General features: G+C 62.4%; 2 protein-coding genes across 2 annotated transcripts in view; both read right to left on the bottom strand.

The window, feature by feature from the left end:
• The window catches only part of TIMP2 (TIMP metallopeptidase inhibitor 2), a 13641-nt gene extending 11685 nt beyond the window's left edge, over nt 1–1956 (bottom strand). Inside the window, exon 1 of the mRNA XM_085318219.1 lies at nt 1931–1956. Coding sequence (XP_085174345.1) covers nt 1931–1956 — 26 coding nt within the window. The remainder of the gene's footprint in view (nt 1–1930) is intronic.
• Nucleotides 1957–6498: 4542 nt separating this feature from the next.
• CANT1 (calcium activated nucleotidase 1) lies at nt 6499–10438 on the bottom strand. Its single transcript, XM_085318225.1, has 4 exons — nt 10426–10438; nt 8049–8688; nt 7586–7789; nt 6499–7072 (listed from the first exon to the last, which is right to left on the bottom strand). The coding sequence occupies exons 2-4, from the start codon at nt 8665–8667 to the stop codon at nt 6702–6704; spliced, it is 1194 nt and encodes a 397-aa protein (XP_085174351.1). The 5' UTR covers nt 8668–8688; nt 10426–10438; the 3' UTR covers nt 6499–6701.
• Nucleotides 10439–10809: the final 371 nt, after the last annotated feature.

Below are 10809 nucleotides of genomic sequence, written 5' to 3'. Positions count from 1 at the left end.
CGAGGCAGCGCGGGGCGGGCAGCCCCGAGCCGGCGCCGGGCCCCGGCGCTGCCTCCAGGCCTGGGACCAGCCGGCCCTTCCCCCGGGGCGGTGCCCTGCCAGCAGCCTTCAAGGGGCAGCGGACAGGGCTGGAGGAGGTGGTGGAGGTTAGGATGCCCGGTGCCTCTGGCGGSAGATGCGTGCTGGGAGGGGAAGGCTGCGAGGGCAGGCACGGGAGCCCGGCCTCAGCACACAGACCTGGCACCYGGCCTGTGCTGAGCAGTAAATTGCATGGGAGGGCTGTGATTATGTCTGTGCCCAAGCATTTCCTCTCCTTCTGGCTTCTCCAGCTCATCTCATCCCATCACTCGTGCCCCTTTGCCTGCTCTCTGTCCTCTGCTCCCACTATTTTCCCTTGGCTGAGGTACTACTGGTTCCCTTTCTTCAGGGCTGTGTTGGCTGCAGTTCACCCCTGGGGTCCTGCACTGCTTTAAGGTACCTATAGAGCTCAGGCCTTCTCCCTCGTGGCCTACAGCCATCTGGCCTGCAGCGCATCTCCAAAAAAACCACCACCTTGTCCATCCCGGCTGCATCACTGCAGAGCGCGTAGGATGCTGCCAGCCCTGCTGTTCCTGTGCTCCCGAGATAAGCGCGGCTGTGTGAGTGTGCCCCTCGCTCCAGGGGGTCCCTGCTTCTCACCAAAGTGGGCAGGGAGCCCAGCTCTGCCTCTGTGTGTGGGGAGGGGGCACGCAGCGTCTGGGCGCAGCTGAGCCGGGCTCCGCAGGCGCTTGTTGGCACGGACAGCCGGCACCGTGGCTGTACAACCTGTTACTGAATCAGCGTCTGGCCACAGAGCTCCCCAGTTACAGCTACTTGCGTTTGAAGTAGATGTCAGAGCTTCTTGCCCTTTAGGATGAGAAGAAGCAGCGGAAATGTGGGCGGCTGTGCCTGGCCCAAGCCCTGCTGGAGTGTGCAGAGAAGCTGTGGGAGGTGAACTGGGCAGATCCTTCGGCAGCGCTCGCCGGAGGTCCTGCTGGCCCGGGTGCCCTGGGCGCCGCATCGCGGCTGCACACCCTGTTCTCGCAGGGCATCCGCGTTGCTCAGGGGGCACCGCGTAGCTGAGGGCCGGGAAGCCTGGGGACAGCACACACTAGTCCAAGTTCCCCGAGCGGCAGGGGCTCCCGGTGCTGCTGCCGGCACCACACTGCTGCTCGGGGCCTGGGCAGCCCCTCCAGTCTCCTGGATCCTGCCGGCACGAGAAGGAGCGGGAGAGAGTCCTGCCAGGTGTCTAGGAAGAGGGCCAGCAATGAGGCTCCGGACAAGCCTGGGGAGGCTGGCAGGGGAGCCCAGGACAGCCGGGGACTGCCGGGGGAGGGGGGGGCAGGGGTGCACGGCACTGCCCAGTGGGGCACGGGGCTCCCGGCCTGGCTGAGCCCAGGGCACAAGAGACAAGGACGAGGACAGCCACCAGGAGCCAGACAGGTGCTGCGGAGCCACCAGTCCCCGGGGTGAGGGGACAAGGGAGGCGCAAAGCCAGGGTGGGCGATGCAGCCAGCCAGGCAGGCAGCACGGGGCTGCGCCCTGCCGAGCACCCCGGGGCCCCGCTGCACACGGATGCGGCCRCCACTGTCCAACGTGCCGGGGAACAGGTCCGGCCCTGGGGAGAGCRGCCCTGCGGAGGAGACGAGTGCGTCTTCTCGCAGCCCTGCACTCTGCAGTGAGTCATTGTTGTTTGGGCTAAATGAAAACACATGTCCGGCCTCGTACGCGCTCCTTACTCAGCTCCCCSGTGCTGGACACTGTAAACAGGGGCAGAGGAGGGGGATGGGAAGGGGCCTGCCTGGCTGAGCTCTGGGGAGAGGGCCCCCTTGCCCCCCTGCCCCACTCCCCATGGTCCTCCCACCCAACTGCAGCCAAGCCAACGCAGGGGCAGGCCCCTCCACCTCCCCACCGGCTCTGCTGGTCCTTGTGCTCCATTCGGGCCACCCCAGGTGCCCTGAGTGCCCGGGCTGGGGCCTGGTGCAGCTCCAGGGCAGRGAGGGCATGCACAAGGGTCCCAAGGCCAAAGGATCCCCTGAACTGCAGCAGCCAGTCCCAGCTTTCTTTAGCCCCTGCCTGCTGGCAGAGCTACCCGCAGGGCAGGATCATAACGGGGTGCCACAGCTCCCTGGAGACCCAGACAAACAACCCCCCAAATGTTGGTGTTGCTAGCTTGGGGCCTGCACACCGTTAGGAGGCAGTGTGCTTAACGAGCACGGGAGAGGCGACCGGACAGGGACCGCCAGACCTGCAGGGAGGCCGGGGAAGAGCCCTGCCTGTGTTCTTGCATGCAGAGCCAGGTGCACAGCTCACTGCAAAGCAAGCAGCTGCCTGATGGGGCTGTAACGGGAGTTCGAGCTGGACCCTGTTCCCCAGGACACCTGCCACTGCACATCTGCTGGCGTAAGGCACTGGGCAACTTCTGGCTGCGTRGACACACTGGGCTGCATGCAGCATCCTCCACTTTGAGCTGAGGAATGAAGAGCAGGTCTTGGGGTTTACCAAGCACAGGCGCTGCTACCCTCCCATAAGCAGCTCAGCCAGCAGCATCCCCAGCAGATGCCCTGACATTCCCTGTGCAGGGCTACCAGGCCTCCAACGCTCCTGGCAGATGAGAGGAGCATCACGTCAGAGCTGTCCCTGTGGCGGTCCTGGACCACAGCATCAGCTCCAGACAGGAGGAAGGGCCCGCTCCCATCGCCAGGGCTTGTGGAGGGTCTTGACATCATGGCCACCACATTCCCAGCTGGCTGTCCCATGTCTCCCAGCCACCGGCCCTGTTCGGCATCGCTGGCGCCTGCCTCTCCCACCAGCTGTTAGCTATTACTGGGAGCACTTGGGTGTTTATGAGAAGCCCTCCTCTCCTCCTCATGCAAGTCGAGCTCTTAAAGGAGCACAGCATGGTTTCCCTCTAGCCCTCCACGCCTGGGTGCCTGGTCTCTGTTGGCCAGGCAGATAGGTTCTCACCTGAGAAACCAGGAGGGCAGCCGGAAAGCCAGACACCCAGCCCTTGCCCATGCCTGGTGCTTGATGTGAAGCTGTGTTGCCCTTTGAAATGGGGCAGGGACTTGGCTAGGCGGGAGCTGCAGTCCCCCCACTCGCAGGCAGTGAGACAGGAAGGAGGGTCTAAGGGCCTGGGCATCTGCTGAGAGCGAGCTGTGGGCCGGGACCCTTCTTTCCCTGCTGTCTCTGAGCCKGCCCAGAGCAAGGGGAAAGGCCAGGACAAACACTAGCCYGAGCCGAGCATCACAGCCCCACTCRGACAGTCCAAGGCATCATGCGGGTACGTGGAAGCATGCAGAGGGCATGCATCAGCTCAGTAGCACATGCACTGCCACATATGCATAGAGCAAGTCTGTAGCATCCTTGCACACAACTAACATCATCCAGAACTTGACAGGGACTGACTCGTGCTGAGAGCTCACAGCRTTCTCTAGGCCCCTGGCTTCTTCCCAGGCGCAGCTTGTCCTGCACCTCTTCCATGACAGTCCTTTGCAGAAAAGGATGTGTGGGGAACAAGACTGTGCAGAGAAGCTCCTAACTGGATCAGGAGGCCTATAAAAGCCCCGCCACAGAGGCCAGAACAGCCTTGTCCCTTCTAAACAGCACTGGGAGCATTAGAGGGCTCAAGCTGAGCCCAGGCTGAGGGCATGAGGGTGGCCCAGCTTGGACAGCACCAAGGCCAGTGAAATGCAGTTCATAGGAGAGAGAAAGACTGACCCCGTCAAGGCTTTAGGGCCCAGGGAGATGGGCACAGCAAGATCTGGATGGGAACTGCCAGGTCTGACGCCATGGAGAAGCTTAAAGGGAGGAACACTGCTCCAGAAGCAAGGCCAGCTGGGGCCTTTCCCCAGGCTTGGGGCCAGGGGAACGATGCCTGCATCCCCTCATTGCCTGCACAGCCAGTTCATAYGCAGCCTTGCTCCAGAGCCGCCTCTGCGGTCAGGAGGGCACATCTCCTTGGAGGGACTCACTGCAAGGCCTCCATCTGCCGCTGCTGCACGGCAGAGCCCTAACTGCAGAGCAGACGGTTTGAAACGGGGGCTCCTCCGCCCGGACGGCCAGGCTGCGGGCTGCCCGAGGCTGCAGCGCGGCCGCACGCCCGTCCCCGCAGCCGAGGAGCCTCCTGCCGTCGGGAGCGCGTGCGGCAAGGGGAGCCCGCGGCGCGCGGGACGCTTTCCTTGCCATTTCAGCCACCAGCTGCCACGGGGCCTCGCCAAGCAGGCAGCAGACTCCAGTGTCTTGCACTCCTAGCCACCAGGATCTGTGCGAATTCCTCCCATGGGGCTTGCAGGATGCAGCCACTATTTCACAACATCCCTGGCAAGCACTGGAAGGGCTCCCCAGGCAGCCAAGCCTGGAGACCGCAGCGGGGTGTGCTGCAAACACTCCCCAGCTGTTGCTGGTCCTGGAAACCGAGCTGGTGTTTCTAGCTCGCCCTCCTGTGCCATGCACCCTTAGAGCAGGTAGAGCCATGCCGCCTTTCCACTCCTGCCCAGCACTGCAGGCCATGGCTTGATGGTTTTGGTTCAGGCCTCCAGCTGGACAACAGCTCTGGATTTAGAGGTGCTTCAGATGCCTGAGCAATGCACAGACAGGGCAGGGGAGAAGACACACAGCCAGAAAGCTGTGCATCTCCACTAGGTCCAGGCTGGGAATGTGGTGGGGCTGAGAGCAGAAAAGTGCCCACATCCCACCCTGCCATGGCTGGTGGCCTCATCAGACACCCCTTGGGTGTATGCTTGCTTCTCCCAGTTCTACAGGCCAAGACCAGTGTTCTGGTACCACTGTGAACAGCCAGACATGCAGCAGAAGCACCCTACAGCCCCCAGCCACTGCTGCTCGAGCACACTTGGGCAGAAAGGGGAGATGGTGGCCACACAGTCCAAACCCAGGGCTGCTCTGTCCCAATTCTTGCACCTGAGCAACAAACAGAGCTTAGCACTAGCTCTTAGAAACCCTAGCTCTTATCTGGCTGTTGAAAGCCTCTGCTCTGGTATTACTAGTAGTGGAGAAACTGCTGCATCCCACCTAGAGGCCAGTGACCCCACCACAGTCTCCTCCCACATGAGGCTTTCCCCAGAAAGCAATGACCCAGGCAGCTTGTTACCCCAGAAGTTACCAAACTCTACTTACGGGAAAAAAAAGGAAGAAAAAACAGCTACTTGGGGAAAAAAACAGCCTGATGAAATCCTCCACAGCTGGGAAGTCCTGGCCAGCTGTCTCCAGTCCTGGCTGTGACACCCTGCTGTGACCCATGCCCCTGTGACCCTGCCTGGTCACTCTCCTGATGCCAGGCTTGCAGCAGGAAGGAATGGGGTAGGATCCAGCCAAGGCCCCCATTAAGGACATTCCTCCCCACAGGGATGTTTCTCCCCATGGCTCAGGCATATCCTCTCTTGGGTGCTTAGGACACAAAAAGGAAGCTCCTCTGGATGCAGCTCTGCTGCCTGCTCCCCTGGGAGGAAGCTTGCTGCCAGGGTGCCCACAGGGCCCCAGGACATACTGCCAGCATGGCTCAGCGCCGAGGCCCCGTCAAACCCACTTCTCCAGGTATCAGGACTGAATCAGTGCTTCTGCTGGTTGTCACCTCTTTCTGTCCTCATGGGGCAGCACAGCATGACAGGAAGAGCTGAGGAACCAGCAGCAGGAGCGAGCTTGGTGGGACATGAAGCAGCTGATGCTCCCCCGAGAAAACACCAAAAGCAGCAGGGCAGGCTGTTGCCGATGGATGGAGGGGAGCTCAGCTGTCCTCTGCCAAAGCTCTGGAAGGGCTGGGCTGCTCTGCACCAGGGCTCAGTCCTGGCTCTCTGCTGGTCATACATCTGCCCCGGGACAAGTCCATCAGCTGGCAGCGGGGATTACTTGTGCTCTCCATAACCTCATCTGCAAGCCTAGTAAACATCTGAAGAGGCAGGGAGCGCTGCTCTCTGCAGAGCCACGTTGGTCYCTCCCCAGGCACAGGGTCAGGGAAGGGCATGTAGCATGAGGACAGTTTAGGGAAAAGCCTAGGCACTGCCTTAAGGACGGGGCAGCTCCTGAGAGCTCCCAAGGGAACAGGGGCCAGTTTCCCCCGGACACAGCGATGGCCCAGCAAAACACCACAGGGATGCAAGGAAGATACCTTCACCGCAGGCCCTGTGGACTAGAAGTGGGGAGATCAGGCTGTAGATCATGTCATCATTCCTGGAACTCAAGACTCCCTCTTTGGCCGGAAACCCAGAGCCCAGGCTGTCATCATAGAGCCACCAACTCACCACAAAAGGTTTCTGTTGCAAGCAAGGGCTGGGCTGCGTGCTAACGACTGCAGCATGGGCTACCCCGTGGAAAACCACACAAGGGAACTTCACTATTCCATGTTCTCTGGCAGCTGGGGGCCCTGGACTGGGGGCCTTGCAGGCTGGCGCAAAGCTAGGAACACCATGTGGTGACAGTCCTTTGCCACCAGGTGCCACTGCCGAAACACTCGCACCACGCATGCTGCAGCAAAGCCAACGCTTTACAGGAGGTGCCAAGGCCAACTACAGAGCTGGGAGTGCTGCAAGGCATCCCTTCGCTTGCCGGAGCCTGACCAGTGAGCCCGGGGGCACACGTGCTGGGCACTGCCAGCAGCGTGCTGTCAGGGCCTGCCCCAGCACCCTTCCTAAGCCCCCCTCATCCCTCCAGTCCAGTGCAAAAGTCTCTTAAATAAATTCAATGCCCTCATATTTCACGCTCCCAATTTTGGTCTCAGGCAGGAGGAAGCGCCCGTCCAGAGTAAAGGCCATGATGTAGCTGGCGATCTTGCCATCGTCCTCTTCTGATTTCAGCGCCACAATGATCTGGTCGTCTGTGTCTGGGATGAATTTGAAAGAGGAGAAGCCGTGGGTGGGGACCACATCACCCACGTGTCCTACTGTGACATCCCCAAAGTCCTGGGTGGAGCTCAGCAGCAGGTTGGTGCCCCGCCGCTCATCTGCCTTCTCGTTGTAGCGCTCGTGGCTGGCGCGGCGCGGCAGGAAGAACCAGCGCTGCAAGGTGTCGCTCCAAGATGCCGACTCGTGGATCAGGTAACCTAGGGCGGGGGAGCAGTACGTGATAGCACGGGGCAAGTACAACACCCCACGAGGGCTGAGCAAGCACCTGGTGCCGTGAGGCCGGGGCAGGACTCTCTGCCCATACTAAAGAGCACCCAGAGGTAGGGAGTCAGAAACCCATACAGTGCAAATGCTTCCGCCTCCTCCTGCGCTGTCACCCAGTGCTGATTTCCCGGCATGGCAAGCCACATCCCATCCCTCCCAAAGCAGGGCACGGTGCACCCCAGGGTACTGCATCCTCCACCTGAGGGACCCAGACAGCCAGGCAGTGCCAGCTGAGCCGTTCTCYAGTTGCTCATGGCACAGAGTAAGGGAAGAGGACAGCGGACAGAGCAGGTTCTCACCTCCTCTGCCAGAAGGGGGGAAGGTTCACTTTGGCCTCTTAGATCCTCTAGATCTTGCACCAGTCCCCRTATCAACAGGAGAGCCAGGCTGTGGAGCCCACACAGAGTGCAGGGCAAGGGGCAGTAGGAATGAGCCTTGCTTAGTACCTGGGGGGCGGATCCCAACTGCAGCCCTCAGCGCGTTGTAGTTTGCCACCCAGTTCTCATGGCCCACGTCGCCTTTGTAACCGATGACTTTCACCCACTCGGGGTTTTCATTCACCACCTCTCCCGTTGTCGTGGTCCACTCCTTGCCCAGTCCTCCCACGTAGAGGTGTTCATCTTTCACCGCCAGCCACTCTGCCTTGAAGCCTGCAGGGGAGAGAACATCATGAGCCAGGCGGGGGCTCAGCAGCACAAAGATGCTGGACCGCCCCACAGCTCCCTGACCACCATGCAAGGTGGCTCAGTGCTGGAGCCTCTCCCAGCCAGCTCCTCCTGATCACGCCTGTGTGGTCACAGAAAAGGTGCATCCCACCACGATACAAAGGGCCAAAGGTTTCACTGCTCCCGGTCTGCAGGGTCTTCCCTGCCCACGCACAGCTAACCGGGCAGGACAGGGCAGGCTCACCTTTCCCCACGGTGCCGTCCCCATCTGAGAGGATCACCCAGGGCACCACCTTGTTGCCTTCGATCTGGTAGACCACACCTGTGCGGTCGTCCACGGAGTACAGCTTCCCATTGAAGACGACTAGCTCTGAGAGCTCCATGCCCCTGCCCTTCTCAGCCAAGTGCGACTGCAGCACGCTTTCGTCTTTGTCCCATTCCACCGTCACGCTGTCCCCGCTGTCTGACAGCACCAGGTAGCCTTTCTTCAGGTAACTGAACCAGGTGTGCTCCTCAGCACCCCGAGACTGTGTGTCCAGGTCCGCAATGACTCCAATGCGGTAGCGCACGCCCTCGGGGTTTCTCTGGGGTGGGGACAGCGGGTAGGTGTCATTGTAGCGGTCCCCTGCCTGCAGGCTGAGTCGCCAGTTGTGAGGATTGGGTGGGATGGGCCGGGCGGGGGAAGAGCGGTGCAAGCAGAGGAGCAGCAGCACAAACACCACGCAGGCTGAGGACAGCACGATGGCTTTCCAGCGCAGTCGGAAGCGGGGGTCAGCACCTTTGGTCATGGACGCAAGGACAGGAAGGCCACCCACGCTGATCCGGAGGGAGCTCATAGACTCATGGCAAGGCGGGACGGGCATCAGACTGGGGGCGAGGAGAACCTGGCAGTGGAAAGAAGAGGCAGCAGGTCAGAGAGCTGGAGCCTGGTGTTGCACCAAGCTCAGGTGGGACCGTAGGACACAGTGCTGGCCAAAGGAGAGGTGAGGGGCCCCATCGTCTGCAGCAGGTGAAGGCACTGCTGCTGCACACTGAAAAGCYGTGCTGGAAGGAGAGCCTAAGCATGGGTACTTCACACAGATCAGCATCCCGATGGACTAGTCTCACTGCAGGAGCCCTTAGCCACTTTTAGGCCTTTTTCAGCCTCCCCCTCTGCWCTCCCAGGTCAGAAGGAGCCCGCACATGCTGGTGCGCAGCTGTTTTGGCCATCCTTGTGCACGATGAACTGCAGAGCATCCTCTACCTCCCAAGGGGCTGCAGCAAGCCAGACAGGGAGCCAAGGCACTCTGGTCTAGGATGAACCCCAGGGGTCCCAGCAGAGGGGCCTGGCTCAGCAGAGGCCTTGCACAGCCCGGAGAAGAAGGACGTTTCTGTTTGTGGGAGCTCCTCAGCCAGGCAGCAAGAAGGACCTTTATCTCTGGAGCGGCTCGCTTGCACAGATCTGTGAGCTGGCTGGCCCTGCTGCCGTGGTCCCAGTGGAACCAGCCCTTGCCTGCAAGGGTGTTCCAGTGCCCAGCAGGGACAGCGAGGAGGAGACGTGGAGACGCGTGGCAGCTCCGCCCGAGCAGGATGCCTGTGGCTGAGCAGGAAGCACAGCACGCAGGTCCAAGGGACACACGCCCCAACCTGCCCAAGCCTTAAAGCTGCAGCAGCCCCCTCCCTGCCACCCCCTGCCCAGCTGGCCGCAGTGACACCATCTCCTCAGGGCAGGACAGACGTGTGCKTACCTTCAGCCTGCCCCAATCCATGCCTGCCTGCAGGGCCGACGCACACAAGCTCATGGAGCCAGCAGTGCCTCGCCCCGCCATGTGTCCCTCTGTATCACCCAAGAAGGGATGTGGCCGCTCCCCTGGGCTCCTGCAGCTGGTGTCCGGGGCTGTTCAAGGTGCTGGGAAAAGCAGTTTCCCTGGGGCTGGACGCTGCTCTGCCCCAGTGCCAGCCACTGTCACTTTGCGCCATGTAGCACGGGGAAATGATGCCCTGCTGGGCAGTGATCCCTCAGCCTGAGGAGGGCAGAGGGCTCCCCACAGCCTGGGCATAGCACATACCTGCCACCTCCCTCCTCTGGCCCAAYGCTGTCCCTGAAGGGCCAGCCCTTAGCCACCCTGAGGCCCCGAGCAYGGCGCTGGGTAAGGCCAGGGCACGGTCTGTGCTCCCCGCAGGCAGCCGCGCTGCGGGGCTCTCAATGTGCCTTTCAGGCAGCCCAAGGTGTGAACAGAAGCTCCATTGAGCATGGGGGGCCGAGCGCCGGGCAGACATGTGCTCTGCTGGCCACGATGGGGACACAGGCGCAGAGCCGGAACAGCCCGCGTGGGGCAGCTGCCTGCCACAGGGCAACGGAAACACTGCGGTACGGTGAGGGACAGAGCGCCGAGGGGACAGGGAGTGCCCCTCCGTCCTGCCCGGGACCCCAGGACGCCCGCCCCGAGCCGAGCCCTAGGGGCTCCGCAGCCGCTGACCCTCTGTATGGCCGCAGGGACCCCGACACACCAGCACCGAGCGTGGGCTCCCCAGTGCGCTCACCCCGAGCAGCGCATTTGGGGGACCCCGATGCACCGCTCAGCACGCCCGCAGGGACCCCAACACACCAGCACCGAGCGTGGGCTCCCCAGTGCGCTCACCCTGAGCAGCGCATTTGGGGGACCCGATGCACCNCACACCAGCACCGAGCGTGGGCTCCCCAGTGCGCTCACCCTGAGCAGCGCATTTGGGGGACCCGATGCACCGGTCAGCACGCCCGCAGGGACCCCGACACACCAGCACCGAGCGTGGGCACCCCAGTGCGCTCACCCTGAGCAGCGCATTTGGGGGACCCGATGCACCCGGCCCGGCACAGCCGGGACCCCCTGCCCCGCCGCCGGGACCCCTGAGCAGTCACGGAGGCCCCAGTGCACCCGCCCCGGGACGCCCCCGCTCGGCAGCGCTGGGCCTCCCGGCGCAGCCGAGACCCCCGGGGCCCCTGCGCGGGCCCCAGCGCCCCGAGCCGCCCCACGCTCCCTCCCCGG

The sequence above is a fragment of the Rhea americana genome, unplaced genomic scaffold, assembly GCF_003343005.1.
Source record: "Rhea americana isolate MKP2758 unplaced genomic scaffold, rheAme1 scaffold_527, whole genome shotgun sequence".
NCBI lineage: Eukaryota > Metazoa > Chordata > Aves > Rheiformes > Rheidae > Rhea > Rhea americana.
This window is presented reverse-complemented; position numbering and strand designations above follow the sequence as displayed.

Coding starts and splice junctions, on each gene's coding strand:
- CANT1 (XM_085318225.1), bottom strand. CDS start 8,667: ATGCCCGTCCCGCCTTGCCATGAGTCTATGAGCTCCCTCCGGATCAGC. Junction 7,790..8,048: donor GGACGGCACCGTGGGGAAAG/GTGAGCCTGCCC, acceptor TCTCCCCTGCAG/GCTTCAAGGCAGAGTGGCTG. Junction 7,073..7,585: donor AGTTGGGATCCGCCCCCCAG/GTACTAAGCAAG, acceptor CCCCCGCCCTAG/GTTACCTGATCCACGAGTCG.